This window comes from Ursus maritimus, unplaced genomic scaffold (genome assembly GCF_017311325.1).
Source record: "Ursus maritimus isolate PB19 unplaced genomic scaffold, ASM1731132v1 scaffold_27, whole genome shotgun sequence".
NCBI lineage: Eukaryota > Metazoa > Chordata > Mammalia > Carnivora > Ursidae > Ursus > Ursus maritimus.
This window is the reverse complement of record NW_024425230.1, coordinates 31,292,096-31,318,383: the sequence shown is the minus strand read 5'-3', so window position 1 is coordinate 31,318,383 and position 26,288 is coordinate 31,292,096. Positions and strand designations below refer to the sequence as shown.

Here is a 26,288-nt window from a genome sequence, read left to right as displayed (position 1 = left end):
CACCTCTAACCCCTGATAACCTCTGTTCTGCTTTGTTTCTCTGAATTTGCCTCTTCTAGTTATTTCATATAAGCAAAATCCTATAATATTTGCCTTTTCGTGTCTTGCTTATATTCCACTTAGCATAATGGTTTCAAGTTTCATCTGTGTTGTAGCATGTTGTACAGAATTCCGTTCCATTTTAAGACTGAATAATATTCTATTATATGTGTATACCACATTTTGTTTATCATTTTCTTTGTTGATGGACATTTGGGTTGCTTCCATAGAGTTTTTTTCTTTTTAATATATATTTTCTAAAAATTTTAGGTAGGCTCCTTGCCCAACGTGGGGCTTGAAATTAAGAATGACCCTGAGATTAAGAATGACATGTTCTACTGACTGAGCCAGCCAGGCACCCCTCCATGGAGTATTTTTAATGTGTCAGTAATTCTTTTTTTTTTTTTTTAATTTATCTATTTATTTTAGAGCGGGGAGAGGGGCAGAGGAAGAGAGAATCCCAAGCAGACTCCCCACTGAGGCCAGAGTCCGATGTGGGGCTCGATCCCATGACCCTGAGATCAGATCCTAGTCAAAACCAAGGTTCAGATGCCCAACCCACTGTGCCACCCAGGTGCCCCATAATGTGTCAGTATTAAAGACTTTAAAGGTTGTGGAGGTTGGGAATGTTACAGATATTCTGGAAATATGTCATTTTCTACAGACTAATCACTATATATATTTGGTTCCCAGTAATGATTTTATAGATATATGCTTTTGACTTCATTAATAACATTCCCCTTTCCTCTATTTCAGTTCTTGTGTATACAGAATTGTAGAGTTAGAAGGTAATGTGGTTGTTGTCTAATTCAGTTTACAATCCACGTGAAATTGCTCTCACAGCATCTTTGATAGACAGTTATCTCACTTCACTGTTTCTACTATAAGAGTGAATGACTTTATTGATTTGCTTTTTGAAGAGATAATCTTCATTGTCTCCATATCTTCAACTCTGTTTTCTTAGTCTATCGTAATCTGGCTTTTGCCCTACCACTCCACTGATTAAATTGAACTGAGCATTGGCATTTTTTTTTATTGTGGTAAAATATATAGAATATAAAATTTATCATTTTAACCATTTTTAAGTGTACAGTTTTGTGGCATTAAGTACATTCACATTGTTCTGTAACTGCCACCATCATCCATCTCCAAACTGAAACTTTGTACCCATTAAACAATAACGCCCCATTACTCCCTTCCCCCAGCACCTGGCAGTTATCATTCTACTTTTTTTCCTTTTTTTTCCAGTTTTATTGAGGTATAATTGACATATAATATCGTATTAACATTAGGTATACAACATGGCGATTTGATAGATATGTATATTGCAAAATGATTACTGCAGTAAGTTAACATCTGTCTCATATAATTACAAAATTTCTCAGTGTGTGTGTGTGGTAAGTTTTAAGATCTCTTCTTTTAGCAACTTTCAGATATATGGTTACAGTATTGTTCACTTTAGTCACCATCCTGTACATTACATCCCAGAACTTATTGATCTTATAACTGGAAGTTTATACCTTTTGACTCCCTTCATGTGTTTGCCCACCCTCCACCCCCACCTCTGGCAACACCAGTCTGTTTTCTATGAGTTCAATTTTTTTTCTTTTAGTTTCCACATATCAGTGAGATCATACAGTGTTTGTCTTTCTCTATGGCTTTATTTGACTTATCATAATGTCCTCAAGGTCCATCCAATGTCATGAATGGCAGAATTTCCTTCCTTCTTTATGGACGAATAATATTCCTCTGTGTGTGTGTGTGTATCACATTTTCTTTATCCAACACTATTCTACTTTCTATCTCTAGGAATTTGATTAGTCCAGGTATATGTCATATAAGTGGAATCATATAGTATTTGTCCTTTGTGTCTGGCTTATTATATTTAGCAATAATATCTTCAGGGTTCATCCGTGTTGTACATGTGTTGGAATTTAATTCCTCTTTAAGGCTGAATAATATTCCAGTGTATGTACATACCACATTTTGTTTATCCATTCAGTCAGTGATTGACATTTGAGTTGATTCACCTTCTGGCTATTGTCAGTAACGCTGCTATGAACATTGGTGTACAAGTGTCTGTTTGAGTCCCTGCTTGCTTTTTCATTTTTTTTCAAGAGTTCAGCTTTTTATTGAACATGTTATAAAAGAGGTTTAGTCAGATAGACCACAGCGCATGTTATCGGACTCCTCAGTTTCTTCTTTCTGTGCTTCACTTTCTTCTCCTTACCTGAGGCTGCAGTGGGGAAGGGGGCAGGTGTACCACCCTTCACTACAGATGAGGCTCCCCTGTGGACGATGGCCAGAGCCTTTGCACACGAGCCTGGTCAGAGAGGTTTGGCATTTACTTCGGCTGTGTTAACGAGAGCGTTGATCTTAACCTCTGTAACTGTCCCTCGTCATTGTACAGGAGGAGGGCCCAGGAGACGCAGGTGAAAGTGTTGGATTGGCAGCTGCTGGGCTGTCGGCAGGATGAAGTGAGGGCTTTACCCCAACATGGCCTTAGCTTCCTTGGAAGGACTAAGTACTTTAGCAGCAAATGCAGAGGCAGGCTCCCTGCTTTCATTCCTTTTGGGTATATACTCAGCAGTGGAATTGCTGGATCACATGGTAATTCTGTTTGATTTTCTTGAGGAACAATGACTTTTAATTTAAATGGAAGTGCTAGTAAGATCTACAAATCTTAAGTGCCCAACTCTCTCTCTCTCTTTTTTTTGAGAGAGAGAGAGAGAGAATGCGTACATGAGTGGGGGGCAGAGGGAGAGGAAAAGAGAGAATCTCAAGCAGACTCCACACCCAGCACGGAGGCCGACTCAGGGCTCGATCTCACAACCCTGAGATCATGACCTGAGCTGAAACCAAGAGTCGGATGCTTAAGAGACTGAACCACCCAGGTGCCCCTTAAGTGCCCAATTCTTGAATTTTGACAAACATATATACTCATGTAATCATTACTCAGAATGAGTTAAACATCTTTATCACCCAGAAATTTTCCTCATGCCCCTTTCCAGTCAGTCCTCCCTTTAATTGTGGGAGTCACTCTGATTTCTGTCCTTATAAATTAATTTTGTCTGTGCTTGAAGTTCATTCAGGGGGAATCATAATATGTACATAATATGTACATATAATATGTACATAATATGTACATATAATATGTACATATGTACATATAATATGTACATATGTACATAAATATGTATTTAGCTTTAGGTATCTTTTCCTCAATATAACGTTTTTGAGATTCATCCATGTTGCTATAATGTATCGGTAGTTTTTTTTTATTTTTTAAAAGTACTGTCTAATGTTCTGTTGTATGACTTAATATACCATAGTTAATCCATTCTCCTATTGATGAACATTTGTGTTGTTTCCAGTTTTTGACTGTTCTGTAAAAGCTTCTATGAACATTCATTTACGTATCTTTTTATGTGTGATGGCATTTGTTTTAATTTCTCAACAGTAAGTACCTAGGGAATGGAATTGCTGGTCATATATAAAGTGTATGTTTTAACTTTATAAGAGATTGCCACAGTGGTTGTGTAATTGTATACCCCGCACCAGCAATTATGAGATTTCTGGTTGCTATAAATTGCTTGGTACTGTCAGTCTTTCTCATATTAGACATGCTGGTAAATATGTTGTAGTATCTTATTGTGACTTTAATTTGCATTATCTTTATGACTGGTGATGTTGAACACTTTTTCATATACTTACTGGTCATTTTTTTTTTTTTTGTAAAGGAAATATTCAAGGCTTTTGCCTATTTTTAAATTGGATTGTCTGTTTTCTTGTTACTGATTTATAAGAATTCAGTATTGGGGGTACAAGTTCTTTTTCTTTTATGTGTATTGTGATTCCCCCTCCCCGACTGATTCTTACCTATTCATTTTCTTTTTTTTTTTTTAATGTTTTTTTATTATGTTATGTTAGTCAGCATACAGTACATCCCTGGTTTTTGATGTAAAGTTCGATGATTCATTAGTTGCGTATAACACCCAGTGCACCATGCAATACGTGCCCTTCTTACTACCCATCACCGCCTGTCCCATTCCCCCACCTCCCTCCCCTCTGAAGCCCTCAGTTTGTTTCTCAGAGTCCATAGTCTCTCATGCTTCATTTCCCCTTCTGATTACCCCCGCTTTCTTTATCCCTTTCTTCCCCTACCGATCTTCCTAGTTCTTACGTTCCATAGATGAGAGAAACCATATGATAATTGTCTTTCTCTGCTTGACTTATTTCACTTAGCATTATCTCCTCCAGTGCAGTCCATGTTGCAGCAAATGTTGAGAAATCGTTCTTTTTGATAGCTGAGTAATATTCCATTGTACATATGGACCACATCTTCTTAATCCTGTCATCTGTTGAAGGGCATCTCGGCTCCTTCCACGATTTAGCTATTGTGGACAATGCTGCTATGAACATTGGGGTGCATATGGCCCTTCTCTTCACTACGTCTGTATTTACCCAGTATTGCAATGGCTGGATCATAGGGTAGCTCAATTTTTAACTTTTTAAGGGACCTCCACACTGTTTTCCGGAGTGGCTGTACCAACTTGCATTCCCACCAACAATGTAGGAGGGATCTCCTTTCTCCACATCCTCTCCAACATTTGTTGTTTCTTGCCTTGTCAATTTTTGCCATTCTAACTGGCATAAGGTGGTATCTTAGTGTGGTTTTGATTTGAATTTCCCTGATGGCTAATGATTTTGAACATTTTTTCATGTGTCTGTTAGCCATTTGTATGTCATCATTGGAAAAGTGTCTGTTCGTATCTTCTGCCCATTTTATGATTTGTTTATTTGTTTCTCACGTATTGAGTTTGAGAAGTTCTTTGTAGATCTTGGATACCAGTCTTTTTTTTTTTTTAAGATTTTATTTATTTATTTGACAGAGATAGAGACAGCCAGCGAAGAGAGGGAACACAAGCAGGGGGAGTGGGAGAGGAAGAAGCAGGCTCATAGCAGAGGAGCCTGATGTGGGGCTCGATCCCACAACGCCGGGATCACGCCCTGAGCTGAAGGCAGACGCTTAACTGCTGTGCCACCCAGGTGCCCCTGGATACCAGTGTTTTATCTGTAGTATCATTTGCAAATATCTTCTCCCATTCCGTGGGTTGCCTCTTAGTTTTTTTGACTGTTTCTTTGGCTGTGCAGAGAAGCTTTTTATCTTGATGAAGTCCCACAAGTTCATTTTATCTTTTGTTTCTCTTGCCTTTGGAGATGTGTCATGAAAAAGGTTGCTTTGGCCGATGTCGTAGATTACCTATTCATTTTCTTAATGCGTTTTTTGATGATTTTAATTTTTAGAAGTTTTAATTTTGATGAGGCTGATTTATAAGTTTTTTCTTTTATGATTAATGTCTTTTGTGTCTTGTCTAGAGAATATTACCCTTAGTCGCAGAATGAGTTGTGTGCCCCCTCCTCTTCTGTACTGGTATTGTAGAAATTAATTCTTTTGGTGGAGGAGGTATTTAACTTGATTCTTTACACTTCTTTAAAAATCGGTACATAGCAAATATAAAGAAAAGTGCATAAATCATAATTGTATATATAGCTCAATAAATTTTCACAAGGTGAACGTATCCATATATCTATCTTGGTTAAAATATAGTACATCATCAGCATCCCAGAGGCTCCCTCGTGCCCCCTGCCAGTTATTAACTACTCCTCCCAAAGGTGCTTACTTACATCTAACTTATATTATGTAGATCAGTTTTGCTGCACTTTTGAACTTAATATAAACAGAATCATTTAGTATGTACTTAAGAAAATATCATTTGTGTCTTTTTCACTGTTATATAGTATTCTACTATGAGGCTATGCCCTAGTTTATTCAGCTTACTCTTTGTTTGTTTTTAAGATTTTATTTATTTATGAGAGAGAGTGAGGGAGTGCACCAGCGGGGGAGGGGCAGAGGGAGAGGGAGGAGAAGCAGACTCCCTGCTGAGCACGGAGCCCGATGCAGGGCTTGATCCCAGGACCCTGGGATCATGACCTGAGCTGAAGGCAGATGCTTGACTGCCACCCAGGTGCCCCTATTCAGTTTACTCTTGATGAACATTTGGGATACTTTCATTTTAAGGTGTTATGCATAATGCCACCATGAAGATATTCAGGTACAGGTATGTACCTAGCAGTAGGATTCCTTGGTCACCGGGAAGGGTAGATTTAGGTTCAGTAGATATAAGCAAACAGTTTCCAAATATGTGTAATCCCTTTTGTGTGCATGTACACATGTGCGTTTGCCCCCATGCTTGTATAGGTAGAGAAATTCCTTAAAAGTAGGGGCGCCTGGGTGGCACAGCGGTTGAGCGTCTGCTTTCGGCTCAGGGCATGATCCCGGCGCAATGGGATCGAGCCCCACATCAGGCTCCTCCGCTATGAGCCTGCTTCTTCCTCTCCCACTCCCCCTGCTTGTGTTCCCTCTCTCGCTGGCTGTTTCTATCTCTGTCAAATAAATAAATAAAATCTTTAAAAAAAAAAAAAGAAATTCCTTAAAAATAAAAAGGCCTGTTCTGCTTTTCTTATCATAGAAAAACTTTTAAATCTTATTTAATTTTGTGTTGCTAAGTATATCTAGTTGACAACACAAATACATTTTAAAATTGGAAAGTCTTTTATGATTGGACAGAAACTTGGTGTAGTTTTAATCCGGAGAGATTTAGGTTATAGCCCTGCCTCATTCATTAATTAGGTGGTGAATGTGAGCAAATCACTTAGCCTCTGGAGTCTTAATTCCCTCATCTGCAATGTTGGAATAGTCCATGAGTTAGTTATAGGACTCGCTAGCCTCATGGGAACTTTCAGTGGACTAATAGGGGAGGAAAACACTTTGATGTAGATATATATAAAATATATATAAATAAATTATTCTGTATGCTTATGGAATATATCTAATTCATATAAATAAGTATAAAAATAAAACATTTATAAATAATGTGGGAGAATACATACACACACCTGCACCCCTTAAAAGGGTAAATGTAATTGTTAAATTTTGATTTGAGGAAGTAAAATAGGATATGTAGTAAAACCATAATTGATCTTTTTTTTTTTAATAAAAGATTTTATTTATTTATTTGACAGAGATAGAGACAGCAAGCGAGAAAGGGAACACAAGCAGGGGGAAAGGGAGAGGAAGAAGCAGGCTCATAGCGGAGGAGCCTGATCTGGGGCTCGATCCCACAATGCCGGGATCACGCCCTGAGCTGAAGGCAGACGCTTAACTGCTGTGCCACCCAGGCGCCCCTATAATTGATCTTTTTATATGACTTTTTCTTTCTTCCTCATCTCTTTTAAGCTCACAAGAAGTGACCAAGTTGTATAGCAAACAGTTTAAGAATAATAACTTTTTAAAAGCCAGCTTCTAGCATTTATCCTAGGGTGAGTACTGACTTGGTCCAGTCTCCTCCTCCATCATCATTTATGGACAGAGTTGATGCTTCTGCTGATCCTGGGCCTGTTTGCCCTCAGATCCATTCCGCACCCTTCCTTTAGTTGCTGTGTTTTGTGAAGAGCTGACCCTTGTAGGCTTCTTTCCTTACCAGGCCCCTGTGTCAGCAGTTGCTGTCTGGGTTAGCAAGTGGGAGGAACTGGAAGGAGATTGGAGGGCATGAGGAAGAAGAACCCATGGTTTTCCTCTCTTTCTCTCTGCTTGGAGAAGTTGGAGGAGGGGGGTGGTCTCTGGAAGCATCTCTTCTGTTGCTTCTGCCAGTCGGGCCATCTTGTTTTTAGTTTCTTCCTGGTAACTTCAGCCTTGGATACTGGTAGCAACACATTTCCTCCCCTTTTCCTTCCAGGTGGCAGCAGCGTTTTGCTCCCGTGCTAACCTCTAATTTGTCTCACGTTCCCCGTTGGGCCTCTCATTTCTTTCATCACCTGTTCACTGCATTGAAATCCCTCTGTTTTAAATTCTCAAGTGGTTTCCATGTTCCCTTGTTAGACCCTGACTGATACAGAGCCCAGATTGATAGTAATAAAAATATCTTACATTTACATTCGTTTCAAGATTCATTCTCTTTTTTAAAATTCCAGTACAGTTAACATACAGTGTTATATTAGTTTCAGGTGTACAGTACAGTGATTCAGCACTTCCATATATTACCCAGTGCTCATCAAGATAAGTGTACTCTTAATCCCTTTATCTGCTTCCCCCATCCCTCCAACCTCTGGTACCATAGATTACCATAGGTGGCTTGTCTTTTTTCCCCCCTTTGTTTGTTTTGTTTCTTAAATTCCTCATTTGCGTGAAATCATAAGGTATTTGTCTTCCTCTGACTGACTTATTTCACTTAGCATTATACTTTTTAGATCCATCCATGTTGTTGCAAATGGCAAGATTTCATACTTTTTAATGGCTGAGTAATATTCCACCACACACACACACACACACACACACACACACACACACACACACACACACGTCTTCTTTATCCATCCAGCTATCGATGGACACTTGGGCTGCTTCCATAATTTGGCTCTTTTTAATACTGCGATAAACATAGGGGTGCATGTATCTTTTTGAATTAGTGTTTCTGTATTTTGGGGGCAAATAGCCAGTAGTGGAATTAGGAGATTATATGTATTTCTATTTTTAACTTTTTGAGGAATCTCCATACTGTCTTCCACAGTGGCTGCACTAGTTTGCATTCCTACCAACAGCTCACAAGCGTTCCTTTTTTCCCCACATCCTCACCAACACTCGTTGCTTCTTGTGTTGTTGATTCGGACGGTGTGAGCTGATAGCTCACTGTGGTTTTGATATGTGTTTCCCTGATGCTGAGTGGGGTTCAGCATCTTTCCGTGTATCTCTTAGCCATCTGTCTTCTTTGGACAAATGTCTGTTCATGTCTTCTGCCCATTTTTTAATTGGATTATTTTTGGGATGTTGAGTTGTTCAAGGTCTTTATGTATTTTGGATACTAACCCCTTACCAGGTGTGTCGTTTACAAATATCTTCTCCCATTCAGTAGGTCGTCTTGTCTTTTAGTTTTGTTGGTTTCCTTTGCTGTCCAGAAGCTTTTATTTTGATGTCATCCCAATAGTTGATTTTTACTTTTGTTTCCCTTGCCTCAGGAGATTTGTCATATCTTTCAGTGTCCCAAATAATATATCGAGGTAGAAGAGTGTTATAGATCCTATTATAACATGAGGAAATTAGCACTTATTGAATGGCCACTTTCAGATTTTTCATAATTTTCCACTGAAAATTATTATTATTTTTTAAAGATTTTATTTATTTGAGAGAGAGAGAGATCACAAGCAGTGGGGAGGGGTAGAGGGAGAAGCAGACTCCCCGCTGAGCAGGGAGCCCCATGCGGGGCTCTAGGACCCTGGGATCATGACCTGAGCCAAAGGCAGATGCTTAATGGACTGAGCCAGAGCGAGGCGCCCTCCACTGAAAATTATTGAGGGAAAAACGGAGTCCCAGAGAAGTTAAATATTTTGCTGTAGGTCCCAAGAAGGCTGGTATTGAATCAGGATGGGAATTCTACATATAAAAATCATGTGCTATGTGTCTGCTCACCCCGGAAGAGATCCTTTACCAAAGAAGGCTTCACTTATAATGTACTTACAAAAGTGCTAGTCATTTTAGAAAATTTTTCAACTGAAAATTCAAAGCACAATAATTTTCTGCTCAGCCTTCATATGTCCGGGATGCTATTCCCTAGCATTAATAATCAAAGGGACACTACATCAAAAACTAATGATGTACTGTGTGGTGACTAACATAATAAAAAAAAAATTTAGCACGTTCAAGCAAAAAAAAAAAATTTGAGTTAGGACCATTACTAAGAGAATTTGGCACCTAGGGCAAACTACAAGGGAGAAGAATTCTTGCAACTGTCATGTTTATTTGGTTATATAATTGTTCCATGTAGAAGTCTGGTGCACCCTTAGAGGGGGAAACAAAGAGGAGAGATGTCATAAAAGAGTAGAATGGGGTCAGGAGAAGAGAAGGGCCAAGGGAGTATGGTTGCCAGGTTGCCAGCCTTCCACCCATACTGCCTTGGTGATGGTGGAGGGGCCACGTGGGAACTGGAGATATGAACGTGGTATTTGTACGACAGCTGAAAGGCATCACCTTGTCTTCGTTTCATCAGCTGGCCACCTGATGTCTGTGGCTATAGAGGCTCTTGAAGTGTAGCATCAGAGATGACCACCTTTCTCTGCTGTAAAATAGAGGAGGCTCCACTTTGCCTTTACTATGCCTATCTTTTTTAGAGGATCTTTCATGTAGGTAATTCTCATAATACTTGTGAAAGCATGTAAGAACCAGTACCCCTGTTTGTAGGGAACTGGAGTGAGCAATGATTTGGAATGCAAGAAATGCAGTTTACACATTTACAGGTAAATTCTAACTATAGACTCAAGATTTATAGACTCTTTCTAAGGCATCCAGAATTCCCTCATCTTTGAAAAATAACTAAAAATACATATACTAAAAACAACAGCAACAACAGCTAACACTTCTAGGACTTATAATTATGTGCCAGAAACTGAACCTCTTTATATATGTATTGTCATTCAGTCCTCCCAGCTCTCAGGGTATTTTATTCCTTGACCCTCCTATTTAAAAGTGTAACCCCTTACCCTGTACTCCTTGTCCCTTTTCTCTGCTTTTTCTCCATAGAAAAATATCACTCATATATAACTTATTTTATTATCATCTCTCCCTTCTGCTAGCACTCTCTGACTCCCCCGCGAACCCTGTCCCCACCGATTTAAGTCAGGAGGTCACTTTTCACTTTTGTATCCTCAGTGCCTGGAACAGTACCTGGCACATGGTAGGTGCTCAGTGAATATTTGTCGAATGAATGAATGAGTCTCTATTTTATAGATGAGTTAACTGTACATTTCCCAAGATCGTACAGTAATAGGACAGTTATGGGGCATTGAAATGATTTCTGAAATCTTTGATGAAGCTAGAATTCTCTTAGCTTTTAGACAAACTATGTCTCCAGGAGTGTGAAATGACCTTTAAGGCTTTGGATTTGATGATGCCTTCCCTTCTTCTAATCCCTAGGTCTTCCTTTCATGAGCCTCTAGGCTCTTAAGCTGCCTTGCAAATTGAATATTTTTTTCTCCATTTTTCATCCAGGAAACAGAAAAAATTACTCATCTTTTATTGTGAGATTTTAATAGTAGCAAAACTCAGATTTGCATTTTATGAATTTGTCTATAGCCCAAAGTTGTAGAAGCAGTGATACTTAGTGATATTTTAAACTCAAAGGTTTCAGTGTCTCCTTTTACTCTTTACCTTCAGAGGGTAGGTGACGGAGTGGTAGGCCGTACAAATGAGCCTTGGCCCAAGATTATTCCGTAAGCCACTAATCTCAGAGCTACACTTACAGTGTGTTTCTTTACCCACCTTACGTGCATGCGCGTGTGCGCACACACCCCTTCACCCCCACCCACCTCTTAGTGATTTGTGTGGCCTTTAATAAGAAATATCATTCTGGAGGTGGTGAGGCAGAACATGAGTGGCTGAGATCTGATGACTGATGGGGCTTGAGGAAAGAGAAGGAAGGAAACAAAAGTCATCAAAGAACCTCAAATAGGCCCTTGCTGACTAGAAGAAGGGTGGTCCCGCTCAGAGTATGGGTTATTGGAAGATGAAGAGTCAATTGCTTAACATTTCACCTTTTTTTTCCTTCCTTCTGGCAAAGAAAACCATATCTATACTTTCATAATTTTATCTTATAAATTCCATTGATATTCCCTGTTCTGGCTCCACTGACTCTGGGTCACAGTAAGCTTTTTTCCCTTCCTGTGCTTTTATGGACCTATAAATCTTAGGTTTTCTGTTGATGTGTCTCCTAAGGTTATGGAACAAATGATTACAGATAATCAGAAATCATTCCCATCTTGTTTCCTGCTGTATGCTTTCTTTTACATTTTTAAAAGGGAATATTTCAATATGTTTTAAAGTGCATAAAAAAATAACGAACCTCCATGTACTCACTGGCCAGATTTAATAAATAAAAACATTTAGTCACATATCCTTTAGAGATTTTTACTTTTTTTGAGAAATTAAAGCATTAAAGAGCTAAGTCTCCCCCCCTTTTTTAAGAGGGGGGGTCGTGAGTGGGTGGAGGGGCAGAGGGAGAGACTCTTAAGCAGGTTCCACACCTAGTGCGGAGCCCGATATGGGACTCGATCCCATGACCTGAGATCATGACCTGAGCCAAAATCAAGAGTTGGACGCTTAACTGACTGAGCCACACAGGTGCCCCTGAAATCTCCTTTTTAACTTTCCTCCCTCCTTCTTCCTCACCACTGTTCTGAGATTGGTGTGAACTCTTTTTTTTTCACAGAAAAGTAATTTCTTAATGAATTATTACCCATATTTTTAAACTTTTGAATTCAAAGGGATAGTAATTCATTTTATGGTTTATCATAAATCGTTTTCAGTGACTCCGATAGATTTTTGTCATTGTTGCCTTCTCATTCCTGGGCAGCAGTAAATGTTTTTTACCTTGCTATTGCTAGGACTGTGTTGAACTAGTTTTGGTCCTCTGATCTATCCGATGGGACATTAACTGTGTTATGTATTTTTCGTTGTTAATATTCCTGAAATACCTTTGAGAGAGCCGTCTTTTTCACCTTCAGTAACCAGGGAGAAAGAAAGAAGAGACAAAGCATGGTTCTGTTTTTTTTTCAGGCCAAGTTATGATCTGAGAAACTGGCATGATAAGCCACAAAAACTGAGGAGAAGCGTATATTCAATGTGTAATAGTAGGACAAGTATCTCTTAATTTAAAAATCTATACACTTTTGATGCATGATGTCCTTGTGGGCAGCCAGAAGAGTGGAAGCAGTATGCTTGCAGTTACATGTGAGCACAGTGCTTAAGGAGAAAATCTAATAACGACTCTGTTTGTTTTGTCCAAATACCCTGCCCAGCTCAAGAGTTTCCGATTTTGGAGAAGCAGAACTGGTTGATACATCTCCACTATATCCGGAAGGATTATGAAGCATGCAAGGTGAGCGGTTGTAAGGATAGAGACCATGAGAGTTGGGCTTTGTTAGGCAACTAGAGTGTGTCACACAGATTTGTGGCAGTTTAAATCCCACTGATAACGTATGAGTTTCTGCTTCCCCACACTTTGTGCATTGGTTAGCTTTTGCTATGATAATGCTGCTTAACAACCTCAAAATTTCAGTGGCTTCCGACAGCAGACATGTAATTATTGCCTGCTGGGCCTTCAGACGGGCTGTGGCTTGGCTGGGTCTGACTGCAGGCTGGGGTCAGGTTCAGGTGTGTTCCATGTGTCTTCTCATTTCAAGACCAGGGTGAAGGAGCGGTCACTGTCTGGGACTCGTTGGTGTCTTGGTGGATGGCAAATGTTCAACACAGCATAGTATTTAACGTTTTGATCTCAGGATACGTAAAAAAAAAAAGAAATTTCATTGAGGATTATAATTCTCTTATTATGGTGAACTTGATCATCATTTGTATATTTCAAAAACTATTTGTATTTCCTTTTTCTCTAAACTGTATCTTTGATACACACTTGCTGGCAGACAGTAGTATTAACATGCAAGATATATCCTTCATATTGTCTTTTTGGCATTTGGAACTTTGTATGCTTCTAAGGTTGTGGTCTTAAATTTTGACCTGTGGCATTTGTGCCTATGGCAACACAGAACTAGCAATGTTTAGTACCAGCATGAATCTTAAAAGGTTTCTTTCTTTCCTTCTGTGATATTATCCTTTTCTTGTTTCCCTTTTCCTTTTTTGACAACTTTTTCTGGTTCCTATTTTTGGCTTCTCTTCCTCCTCTAAGAGTTGGGGATGTTCCTATGCCCCTTTCTCCGCGCATTTCATACATTTCCTCCTGGTCTTCAGACCAATGTGATACCTACTGATGCTTCACAGGCATTTCACGTTCAGCTTTTTTTTTTTTTTTTTTAAGATTTTATTTATTTATTTGACAGAGAGAGACACCCAGCGAGAGAGGGAACACACGCAGGGGGAGTGGGAGAGGAAGAAGCAGGCTCCCAGCAGAGAAGCCTGATATGGGGCTCGATCCCAGAACGCCGGGATCACGCCCTGAGCCGAAGGCAGACGCTCAATGACTGCGCCACCCAGGCGCCCCTCGTTCAGCTTTTCTGTAGCTGAACTTATCTGCTTTCCTCCAAACGTGTTCCTTCCCTTGTACCCTGTCGCAGGGATAGCTACCATCATTCACCCATCTGACTGTGTCAGAATCCCCTGACCGATTTTACCTGATATATTGTAGATAATCATTACGTTCTGGAGATCCTTGTCTACTATCTCTTGAAATTGTCCACTTTCTTCTCTCTCTCGGCCTTAGTTAATTCCCATCATTTTTGTTAAAATTACTGTAAGAATTCTTACACCAATCTTGCCTCCTTTCCATCTGTTTTCAGCAGTGCTCCAAAAATGGCTTTTCTGTAAAGCAAGTAGAATCGGGTTACTTCCTGCTTAAAACTTACCAAGATTCTCCCATTGCTCTCAACTTTTTTAGCATGGCATTTGAAGCCTTTTTCTCCCTGACTCTCTTAGCCACCTCAGCTTCTCCTCCAACCCCTGCCAACACAGGATTTTAAAACTGTTGACTCCAGAAAGCCTTCCTTGATTCTCTAAGTTAGACTCAGGTGCTTGTTCTCTGAACATCTCATCCTGAGCTTAGCCTGTCACAGGAGGAAGGTAGAGCCTGTATTTTGCTATCAGAGAACCCCTAGCATCTACAGTGATGGCTGGAAATGTTTTCGTATTTTCCTTAGCTTGCCGAGATTCTAGAGAAGGGTTGGCAGACTTTTTCTGTAAGGAGCCAGATGGTAAATATTTTGGGCTTTGTAGGCCACAGTCTCTGTTTCATATTCTTCATCTTCTCTTTTTTTTTATAACCCTTTAAAAATATGCAGACTACTCTTAGCTTGAGAGCTTTACAAAAACAGACTGTGTGGCTCATAATTTGCCTGTGGGCTATAGTTTGCCGACCCTGTTCTATAATAAGTAACCCCAAAAGAGAGGAGATTTTTTAAAAATTCCAGATGAACATTATTAGTAATTATTGTATTCTATAGATTTCTTACATATGCTCCTGCCCATGTCTACCTTTTCTTTTCTTTAATTTTTAATTTAAATTCAATTTAGTTAACATGTACTGTATTATTAGTTTCAGGGGTAGAATTTAGTGATTCATCAGTTGCATATAACACTCAGTGCTCATTACATCAAGTGCCCTCCTTAATGCCCATCACCCAGTTACCCCATCCCCCCACTCAGCTCCCCTCCAGCAACCCTCAGTTTGTTTCCTGCAGTTAAGAGTCTTCTATGGTTTGCCTCCCTCTCCGTTTTCATCTTAATTTATTTTTTTAAGATTTTATTTATTTATTTGAGAGAGAGCACGAGCAATGGGGAGGGGCAGAGAGAGAGGGAGAGCAGACTCCCCACTGAGCAGGAAGCCTGACGTGGGGCTTGATCCCAGGACCCCCTGGGATCATGACCTGAGCTGAAGGCAGACACCCAACTGACTGAGCCACCCAGACACCTCATCTGTTTTGCACATATAAGTGAAATCATATGGTATTTTGTCTTTCTCTGACTGACTTGTTTCGCTTAGCATAATACCCTGTGGTTCCATCCACATCATTGCAGATGGCAAGAGTCCATTCTTTTTGATGACCGAGTACTATTCCATTGTCTATATATATACCACATCTTCTTTATTCATTCATCTGTCAGTAGATATCTGGGCTCTTTCCATAGTTTGGCTCTTGTGGACATTATTGCTGTAAACATTGGGGTGCAGGTGCCCCTTTGGATCACAACGTTTGTGTCCCTTGGGTAAATACCTAGTAGTGCAATTGCTGGGTCATAGGGTAGCTCTATTTTTAACTTTTTGAGGAACCTCCGTATTGTCTCCCACAGTGGCTGCATCAGTTTGCATTACCAACAGTGTAAGAGGGTTCCCCTTTCTCTGCATCCTCACCAACACCTGTTGTTTCCCGAGTTGTTAATTTTAGCCATTCTGACTGGTGTGAGGTGGTATTGCACTGTGGTTTGGATTTGTATTGCCGAGTGATGTGGAGCATTTTTTCATGTGTCTGTTGACCATTTGGATGTCTTCTTTGGAGAAATGTCTGTTCATGTCTTCTGCCCGTTTCTTGACTGGATTTTTTGTGTTTTGGGTGTTGAGTTTGATAAGTTCTTTGTAGATTTTGGATACTAGCCCTTTACCTGGTATGTCATTTGCAAATATCTTCTCCCATTCCATAGGTTGCCTGTTTGTTTTGTCGTCTGTTTCATTTGCTGCGCAAAAACTTTTTTGTCCTGCTGAAGTCCCAATAGTTCATTTTTGCTTTTGTTTCCCTTGCCTTTGGAGACATGTCTAGCAAGAAGTTGCTGTGGCCAAGGTCAAAGAGGTGGTTGCCTGTGTTCTCCTCTAAGATTTTGATGGATTCCTGTCTCACGGCCCATGTCTACCTTTTCTTAAAAATACTTCAAGACACTGAACTACTGTATTTTTCTTCCTCTTTCAGGCTGTTATCAAAGAGCAACTTCAGGAGACTCAGGGCTTATGTGAATATGCTATCTATGTCCAAGGTAAGACATGTGTTTCTTCTCTTCTTGGTAGAGAAAGGCATACTTTGCCTAGGTTCTGAAAGAAGTGCAAACTACCTATGAAACACTTTAAATTCAAATGTTCTACAAAGGTCTTATTCAGTATTATGTTGTTTGAAACGAAACATAATTCTTGTGTGGGATTTGACCTCAGAAGTGACTGGTTCTGTTAAAAAAAATTTTGCTGCTCTCCTTCCCCCCCATTCTGTAGTGTCTGGCTAGTGTTTTCAGAGTGGATGTTAGGGTCCCTGCTTCAAGTCCAGAAGGGGCTTCCAGAAGGGCTTCTTGTAGTCAGCTAAAAGAGATGAGGAAAGGCTTGAGAATTTTTTATAAGGGTGTTAGGATGAAAGGAAGAAGCCTAGAGGTGTAGAGGGTAAAGCAGAGAATAGATGGAATTTACCAGAAACCAAATGTAAGAACCGGTGACTGAAATTTTACTCTTTAGCATCTTTAGTTTTTCTAGGAACTTTTCTTTTGATTCTTTGGCGTAGATGAATGGTTTTGTTTACCACACATTGGATCGGTAGCCTTCAGATTAACGTACAATTTTCTGAAGTAATTGGTAAGATATTGATATCTCTAGGACGTAATGGTAAAAAAAAAAAAAAAAGCTCTTTTATTCCCAGTATTACAAGTTCTGGACTCTCAGTGCCTCATAATACTTAAACGTGTAACTTCTTCTGAAAATTTAAGCCTGGGAAGAATTAATGATTTGGATTGGTTGTTATACTGGAAACCAAGTCCGAAATATTCGTGCATTTGAGGCCAGAATCTCCTTGATTGCCCTTTTGCCCTGTCTGGGTATACTCTGGAAACCGCTAGATGGAAGTCTGAGTTATCATGATAAATAGAGTGTTTGATGGGGAAGCCCAGGAATGTCCTTATCATGAGGAAGTTGTGGGATAATTTGCAAGGCACCTGGTTATCTGCATGGTGGATGCCGGGATTAGAGTAGGTAGGTTTGAGAGAGCTTATTAAAAAAAGTTTTAAATTGTCAACAACTTTGCTACTTGTTTCAGCCTACCTGAGGTCATATCTGATTGTGTCAAAGATACAATTATCCAAAGGGTTTCTTTGGTATGGTTTCTTAACTCCCTCTTCTCCAGTTTTTCTGATAACAGACACTGTTCTCCCCAGAATATGATGATTTTTACTGTGTTTTCCGTCTCTTGGCAGCATTAATATTTCGCCTGGAAGGAAATATCCAAGAATCCCTAGAACTCTTTCAGACGTGCGCTATTCTCAGCCCTCAGTGTGCAGATAACCTCAAGCAGGTGGCGAGATCTCTGTGAGTATCTGCGGCCTGCAAGCCCCGGGGTACCCACAGAGAACACTGTAGAAGGCGTTTTTCTCAGGCAAAGGCTGCTTCTGGCAGCCTGATCCGCCTGATACATAGAGGGAGAGTTGCCCAACAGGGATACTGGGATCCACTTTGAAGAGTGGATTGATTTTGAAATTTGAAAAAATGAGTTAACGATGAGAATTTCAAACATTGTATAGTGTAGCGTGATGGGGGAAACCCGATACTGTTTATCGTATAAATAGCGACATCTTGTTCCCTTAGTCCCCTAATCTTGCTGGCAACCTGTAGAAATTTTTTCATCTGCTGTTCCGACATGTAGTGTAATAAATACTTGACATAGTTCGTATTAGTAAGTGTTTGTCGAGTGGAGGCCCAGACAGCTCCTGGGTGCAAACAACCTCCGCTCTTTATAAGCTGTTAGGTACACTGACAGTTTTTCTACTCCGGAGCCATAGTGTCCCATGGGGTTCCAGCCCCACCTTCTTACCTCCTGTCATTCATACCTGCACTGTCGTTGCATAGAGGCCCGGACTGCCCGTGCCTCTCTTTAGAATTGTGATCCAGTGTCAAGGCAGGAGATTTAGTCTTGGAAGGGAAGGGGTTGTCCCTTAAGTAGATGGTGATGATGAATGCTGGCAGCCCTTGCTTAACTGGTATATATATTTTAGCTCGTTTCTTTTTTGTTCTACATTTGTGGTATGTTGCAGAAAATAAATTACAGAAGACTTTCACTAAAATTGGTGTAGAGTGAGTCCAAGACCCTGGGACAGCGATCAGTGCAGCCCCTACCAAAAAAGCCTCTGTTATTGATAAGCCAGCCTCGTTGGCCAAAACAGCACAGACAGCTAACAGGGAAGAGGCTTCCAGAATTCTCTCCTGGACAGAATATTAGTCAAATGAGGGACTAGTGGAGTTAGTCCTGTAAAAGCTTTGAGTTAATAATTACAGAAAATGTATCTCTTCCCCAGATTTCTTTTGGGAAAACATAAAGCTGCCATTGAAGTATATAACGAAGCAGCTAAACTGAACCAGAAAGATTGGGTAAGTAGAGAACTTGAAGTTCTTTGTTATTAGTGACATGCTAATGGTTCCATTTGTCGTATGGCTGTCTTTTGTTATGGATACTGAATACCTACATGCCCAAAATATCTTTATTTTTTTTTATTATTATTATTTTTTAATGTTTTTTTTTTTATTACATTATGTTAGTCACCATACAGTACAGCCCTGGTTTCTGATGCAAAGTTCGATGATTCTTAGTTACGTATAACACCCAGTGCACCATGCAATATGTGCCCCCTTTACTACCCATCACCAGTCTATCCCATTCCCCCACCCCCCTCCCCTCTGAAGCCCTCAGTTTGTTTCTCAGAGTCCATAGTCTCCCATGCTTCACTCCCCCTTCTGATTACCCCCCTTTCTTTATCCCTTTCTTCCCCTACTGATCTTCCTAGTTCTTATGTTCCCTAGAGGAGAGAAATCATATGATAATTGTCTTTCTCTGCTTGACTTATTTCACTTAGCATAATCTCCTCCAGTCCAGTCCATGTTGCTGCAAATGTTGGGTAATCTTTCTGATGGCTGAGTGAAAAAAATATTAAATGAACCTAAGAAACATTAAAAAGTCATTAAGTTTCCATGTATCACACAGCAGAGCTATGGGTAGCTCTCTTTGTTTGCTCAAATTTATTTTACTGACTTTCTTATATATTCTGTCACTTAAAAACATAGAGCTTCATCCGATATAAAGGAAGAAGACATTAAAACATGGTAGTGTTAATAATTCTAGATGTAGAAAATAAATGGTTAAAGGAAGGGCATTATGTTAACTGTGATGTACATAAGAGTTAAGGGGGAATAAGTTATATTTAATTTGGGGTGTTGTATGTAGAAAATGAGTTATTGAACAGAACATCGAACAGTCTTCTAATAGGAAATTATCGAGAGATTCTAAGAAGGGTTGGCAGACTTTTTCTATGGGGAGCCAGATGGTAAATATTTTTGGGCTTTGTAGGCCTGATCTCTGTTTCATATTCTTCATCTTCTCTTTTTTTTTTTATAACCCTTTAAAAATATGCAGACTACTCTTAGCTTGAGAGCTTTACAAAAACAGACTGTGTGGCTCACATTTGCCTGTGGGCTATAGTTTGCCGACCCTGTTCTATAATCAGTAACCCCAAAAGAGAGGAGATTTTTAAAAATTCCAGATGAACATTATTAGTAATTATTGTATTCTATAGATTTCTTACACTTATGCTCCTGCCCATGTCTACCTTTTTCTTTTCTTTAATTTTTAATTTAAATTCAATTTAGTTAACATGTACTGTATTATTGGTTTCAGGGGTAGAATTTAGTGATTCATCAGTTGCATATAACACTCAGTGCTCATTACATCAGGAGTGCCCTCCTTAATGCCCATCACCCAGTTACCCCATCCCCCACTCAGCTCCCCTCCAGCAACCCTCAGTTTGTTTCCTGCAGTTAGAGTCTTCTATGGTTTGCCCTCCCTCTCCCGTTTTCATCTTAATTTATTTTTTTAAGATTTTATTTATTTATTTGAGGAGAGAGCACGAGCAATGGGGAGGGGCAGAGAGAGAGGAGAGCAGACTCCCCACTGAGCAGGAAGCCTGACGGTGGGGCTTGATCCCAGGACCCCCTGGGATCATGAGCCTGAGCTGAAGGCAGACACCCAACAGCTGAGCCACCCCAGACACCTCATCTGTTTGCACATATAAGTGAAATCATATGGTATTTTTGTCTTTCTCTGACTGACTTGTTTCGCTTAGCATAATACCCTGTGGTTCCATCCACATCATTGCAGATGGCAGAGTCCATTCTTTTGATGACCGAGGTACTATTCCATTGTCTATATATATACCACATCTTCTTTATTCATTCATCTGTCAGTAGATATCTGGGCTCTTTCCATAGTTTTGGCTCTTGTGGACATTATTGCTGTAAACATTGGGGTGCAGGTGCCCCTTTGGATCTAACGTTTGTGTGTCCCTTGGGTAAATACCCTAGTAGTGCAATTGCTGGGTCATAGGGTAGCTCTATTTTTAACTTTTTGAGGAACCTCGTGTTGTCTCCCACAGTGGCTGCATCAGTTTGCATTACCAACAGTGTAAGAGGGTTCCCCTTTCTCTGCATCCTCACCAACACCTGTTGTTTCCCGAGTTGTTAATTTTAACCAATTCTAGTGAACAGGTGGTATTACATGGTTGGTTTATGCAGTGATATGAGACATTTTCATATTTATCTGTTGTTGTTTGGATGCTCTTCTTTGGAGTGTCTGTTCATGTCTTCTGCCCGTTTCTTGACTGGATTTTTGTGTTTTTGGGTGTTGAGTTTGATAAGTTCTTTGTAGATTTTGGATACTAGCCCTTTACCTGGTATGTCATTTTGCACCAAATATCTTCTCCCATTCTGAGTTGCCTGTTTGTTTTGTCGTCTGTTTCATTTGCTGCGCAAAAACTTTTTTGTCCTGCTGAAGTCCCAATAGTTCATTTTTGCTTTTGTTTCCCCTTGCCTTTGGAGACATGTCAGCAAGAAGTTGCTGTGGCCAAGGTCAAAGGGTGGTTGCCTGTGTTCTCCTCTAAGATTTTGATGGATTCCTGTCTCACGGCCCATGTCTACCTTTTCTTAAAAATACTTCAAGACACTGAACTACTGTATTTTTCTTCCTCTTTCAGGCTGTTATCAAAGAGCAACTTCAGGAGACTCAGGGCTTATGTGAATATATATCTATGTCCAAGGTAAGACATGTGTTTCTTCTCTTCTTGGTAGAAAAGGCATACTTTGCCCTAGGTTCTGGAAAGAAGTGCAAACTACCTATGAAACACTTTAAATTCAAATGTTCACTGAGGTCTTATTCAGTATTATGTTGTTTTGAAACGAAACATAATTCTTGTGTGGGATTTGACCTCAAGTGACTGGTTCTGTTAAAAAAAATTTTGCTGCTCTCCTTCCCCCATTCTGTAGTGTCTGGCTAGTGTTTTCAGAGTGGATGTTAGGGTCCCTGCTTCAAGTCCAGAAGGGGCTTCCAGAAGGGCTTCTTGTAGTCAGCTAAAGAGATGAGGAAAGGCTTGAGAATTTTTATAAGGGTGTTCAGGATGAAAGGAAGAGGCTAGAGGTGTAGAGGGGTAAAGCAGAATAGATGGAATTTACCAGAAACCAAATGTAAGAACCGGTGACTGAAATTTTACTCTTTAGCATCTTTAGTTTTCTAGGAACTTTTCTTTTTGATTCTTTGGCGTAGATGAATGGTTTTGTTTACCACACATTGGATCGGTAGCCTTCAGATTAACGTACAATTTTCTGAAGTAGTGGTAAGATATTGATATCTCTAGGACGTAATGGTAAAAAAAAAAAAAAGCTCTTTTATTCCCAGTATTACAAGTTCTGGACTCTCAGTGCCTCATAATATAAGCGTGCAACTTCTTCTGAAAATTTAAGCCTGGGAAGAATTAATGATTTGGATTGGTTGTTATACTGGAAACCAAGTCGAAATATTCGTGCATTTGAGGCCAGAATCTCCTTGATTGCCCTTTTGCCCTGTCTGGGTATACTCACAGGAAACCGAGATGGAAGTCTGAGTTATCATGATAAATAGAGTGTTTGATGGGAAGCCCAGGAATGTCTTATCATGAGGGGAAGTTGTGGGATAATTTGCAAGGCACCTGGTTATCTGCATGGTGGATGCCGGGATTAGAGTAGGTAGGTTTGAAGAGCTTATTAAAAAAGTTTTTAAATTGTCAACAACTTTGCTACTTGTTCCAGCCACCTGAGGTCATATCTGATTGTGTCAAAGATACAATTATCCAAGGGTTTCTTTGGTATGGTTTCTTAACTCCACTCTTCTCCAGTTTTCTGATAACAGACACTGTTCTCCCCCAGAATATGATGATTTTACTGTGTTTTCCGTCTCTTGGCAGCATTAATATTTGGCCTGGAAGGAAATATCCGTCCCTAGAACTCTTTCAGACGTGCGCTATTCTCAGCCCTCAGTGTGCAGATAACCTCAAGCAGATTGGCGAGATCTCTGTGAGTATCTGCGGCCTGCAAACCCCGGAGTACCCACAGAGAGTACTGTGGCGTTTTTCTCAGGCAAAGGCTGCTTCTGGCAGCCTGATCCGCCCTGATACATAGAGGGAGAGTTGCCCAACAGGGATACTGGGATCCACTTTGAAGGTGGATTGATTTTGAAATTTGAAAAAATGAGTTAACGATGAGAATTTCAAACCATTGTACTAAGTCATAGCGTGATGGAAACCCGATACTGTTTATCGTATAAATAAGCGACATCTTGTTCCCTTGGTCCCTAATCTTGCTGGCAACCTGTAGAAATTTTTTTCATCTGCTGTTCCGACGCTGTAGTGTAATAAATACTTGACATAGTTACGTATTAGTAAGTGTTTGTCGAGTGGAGGCGGAGCAGCTCCACAGGTGCAAACAACCTCCGCTCTTTATAAGCTGTTAGGTACACTGACAGTTTTTCTACTCCGAACCATAGTGTCCCATGGGGTTCCAGCCCCACCTTCTTACCTCCTGTCATTCATACCTGCACTGCCCGTTGCATAGAGGCCCGGACTGCCCGTGCCTCTCTTTAAGTGTGATCAGTGTCAAGGCAGGAGATTTAGTCTTGGAGGGAAGGGTTGTCCCTTAAGTAGATGGTGATGGTGAATGCTGGCAGCCCTTGCTTAACTGGTATATATATTTTAGCTCGTTTCTTTTTGTTCTACATTTGTGGTATGTTGCAGAAAATAAATTACAGAAGACTTTCACTAAAATTGGTGCAAGTGAGTCAAGACCCTGGGACAGCGATCAGTGCAGCCCTACCAAAAAGCCTCTGTTATTATTGATAAACCAGCTGGTTGGCCAAAACAGCACAGACAGCTAACAGGGAAGAGGCTTCCAGAATTCTCTCCCTGGACAGAATATTAGTCAAATGAGGGGACTAGTGGAGTTAGTCCTGTAAAAGCTTTGAGTTAATAATTACAGAAAATGTATCTCTTCCCAGATTTCTTTTGGGAAAACATAAGCTGCCATTGAAGTATATAACGAAGCAGCTAAACTGAACCAGAAAGATTGGGTAAGTAGAGAACTTGAAGTTCTTTGTTATTAGTGACATGCTAATGGTTCCATTTGTCGTATGGCTGTCTTTTGTTATGGATACTGAATACCTACATACCCAAAATATCTTTTATTTTTTTTTATTATTATTATTTTTAATGTTTTTTTATTACATTATGTTAGTCACCATACGGTACAGCCCTGGTTTCTGATGCAAGATTCGATGATTCTTAGTTAAGTATAGCACCCAGTGCACCATGCAATATGTGCCCCCTTTACCCATCACCAGTCTATCCCTTCCCCACCCCTCCCCTCTGAAGGCCCTCAGTTTGTTTCTCAGAGTCCATAGTCTCCCCATGCTTCCACTCCCCCTTCTGATTACCCCCCTTTCTTTATCCCTTTCTTCCCCTACCGATCATCCCTAGTTCTTACGTTTCCATAGATGAGGAAATCATATGGAAATGGTGTCTTTCTCTGCTTGACTTATTTCACTTAGCATTATCTCTTCCCAGTGCAGTCCATGTGCAGCAAATGTGAGAACTCATTCTTTCTGATAGTTAGTAATATTCCATTGTATATATGGACCACAGCTTCTTAATCAGTCATCTGTTGAAGGGCATCTCGGTTCCTTCCACGATTTAGCTATTGTGGACTATGCTGCTATGAACATTTAGGTGCATATGGCCCTTCTCTTCTACTCACGTCTGTATCTTTAGGGTAAACACCCATTGCAATGGCTGGGTCGTAGAATTAACTCAATTTTTAACTTTTAAAGGGACCTCCACCTGTTTTCCAGAGTGGCTGCACCAACCTGCATTCCCACCAACAATGTAGGAGGGATCCCCTTTCTCCCCATCCTCTCCAGCAATTGCTGTTTCCTGCCTTGTTGATTTTTGCCATTCTTTTTTTTTTTTTTAAGATTTTTTATTATATTATATTAGTCACCATACAGTACATCCGTGGTTTCCAATGCAAAGTTCGATGATTCATTAGTTGCGTATAACACCCAATGCACCATGCAATACGTGCCCTCCTTACTACCCATCACCCATCTATCCCATTCCCCCACCCACCTCCCCTCTGAGGCCCTCAGTTTGTTTCTCATAGTCCATAGTCTCTCATGTTTCATTCCCCCTTCTGATTACCCCCCTTTCTTTATCCCTTTCTTCCCCTACCGATCATCCTAGTTCCTATGTTCCATAGATGAGAGAAATCATATATTTGTCTTTCTCTGCCTGACTTATTTCACTTAGCATTATCTCCTCCAATGCCGTCCATGTTGCAGCAAATGTTGAGAATTCATTCTTTCTGATGGCTGAGTAATATTCCATTGTACATATGGACCACAACTTCTTAATCCAGTCATCTGTTGAAGGGCATCTCGGCTCCTTCCACGATTTAGCTATTGTGGCCAATGCTTCTATGAACATTGGGGTGCATATGGCCCTTCTCTTCACTACGTCTATATCTTTGGGGGTAAACACCCAGTAGTGCAATGGCTGGGTCATAGGGTAGCTCAATTTTTAACTTTTTAAGGGACCTCCACACTGTTTTCCAGAGTGGCTGTACCAACTTGCATTCCCACCAACAATGTAGGAGGGATTCCCTTTCTCCACATCCTCTCCAACAATTGGTGTTTCTTGCCTTGTCTATTTTTGCCATTCTAACTGGCGTAAGGTGGTATCTCAGTGTGGTTTTGATTTGAATTTCCCTGATGGCTAATGATTTTGAACATTTTTTCATGTGTCTGTTAGCCATTTGTATGTCATCATTGCAAAAGTGTCTGTTCATATCTTCTGCCCATTTTATGATTCGTTTATTTGTTTCCCGCTTACTGAGTTTGAGAAGTTCTTTGTAGATCCTGGATACCAGTCTTTTATCTGTAGCATCATTTGCAAATATCTTCTCCCATTCCGTGGGCTGCCTCTTAGTTTTTTTTGATTGTTTCCTTGGCTGTGCAGAAGCTTTTTATTTTGATGAAGTCCCACATGTTCATTTTATCTTTTGTTTCTCTTGCCTTTGGAGATGTGTCATGAAAAAGGTTGCTCTGGCCGATGTCATAGAGGTTGTTGCCTATGTTGTCCTCCAGGATTTTGATGGATTCCTGTCTCACATTGAGGTCTTCCATCCATTTAGAGTTTATCTTTGTGTATGGTGTGAGAGAGTCGTCAAGTTTCATTCTTTTGCATGTAGCTGTCCAATTTTCCCAGCACCATTTATTGAAGAGACTGTCTTTTTTCCACCGGATGTTTTTTCCTGCTTTGTCAAAGATTAGTT

At 40.1% G+C, this 26,288-nt stretch overlaps 1 protein-coding gene across 3 annotated transcripts in view; it reads left to right on the top strand.

The window, feature by feature from the left end:
- BBS4 (Bardet-Biedl syndrome 4) overlaps positions 1 to 26,288 on the top strand; it is a 109,417-nt gene that overhangs the window by 23,151 nt on the left and 59,978 nt on the right. For 2 of the 3 annotated variants that reach the window (XM_008708516.2, XM_008708515.2), the window contains exons 3-6: positions 12,946 to 13,025; positions 16,555 to 16,618; positions 17,813 to 17,924; positions 18,908 to 18,980. In XM_008708516.2, the coding sequence (XP_008706738.1) occupies positions 12,946 to 13,025; positions 16,555 to 16,618; positions 17,813 to 17,924; positions 18,908 to 18,980 (329 nt within the window). Of the gene's footprint in view, positions 1 to 12,945; positions 13,026 to 16,554; positions 16,619 to 17,812; positions 17,925 to 18,907; positions 18,981 to 23,958; positions 24,031 to 26,288 lie in introns of those variants that run through there. The other variant, XM_040643018.1, reaches the window with a different exon arrangement.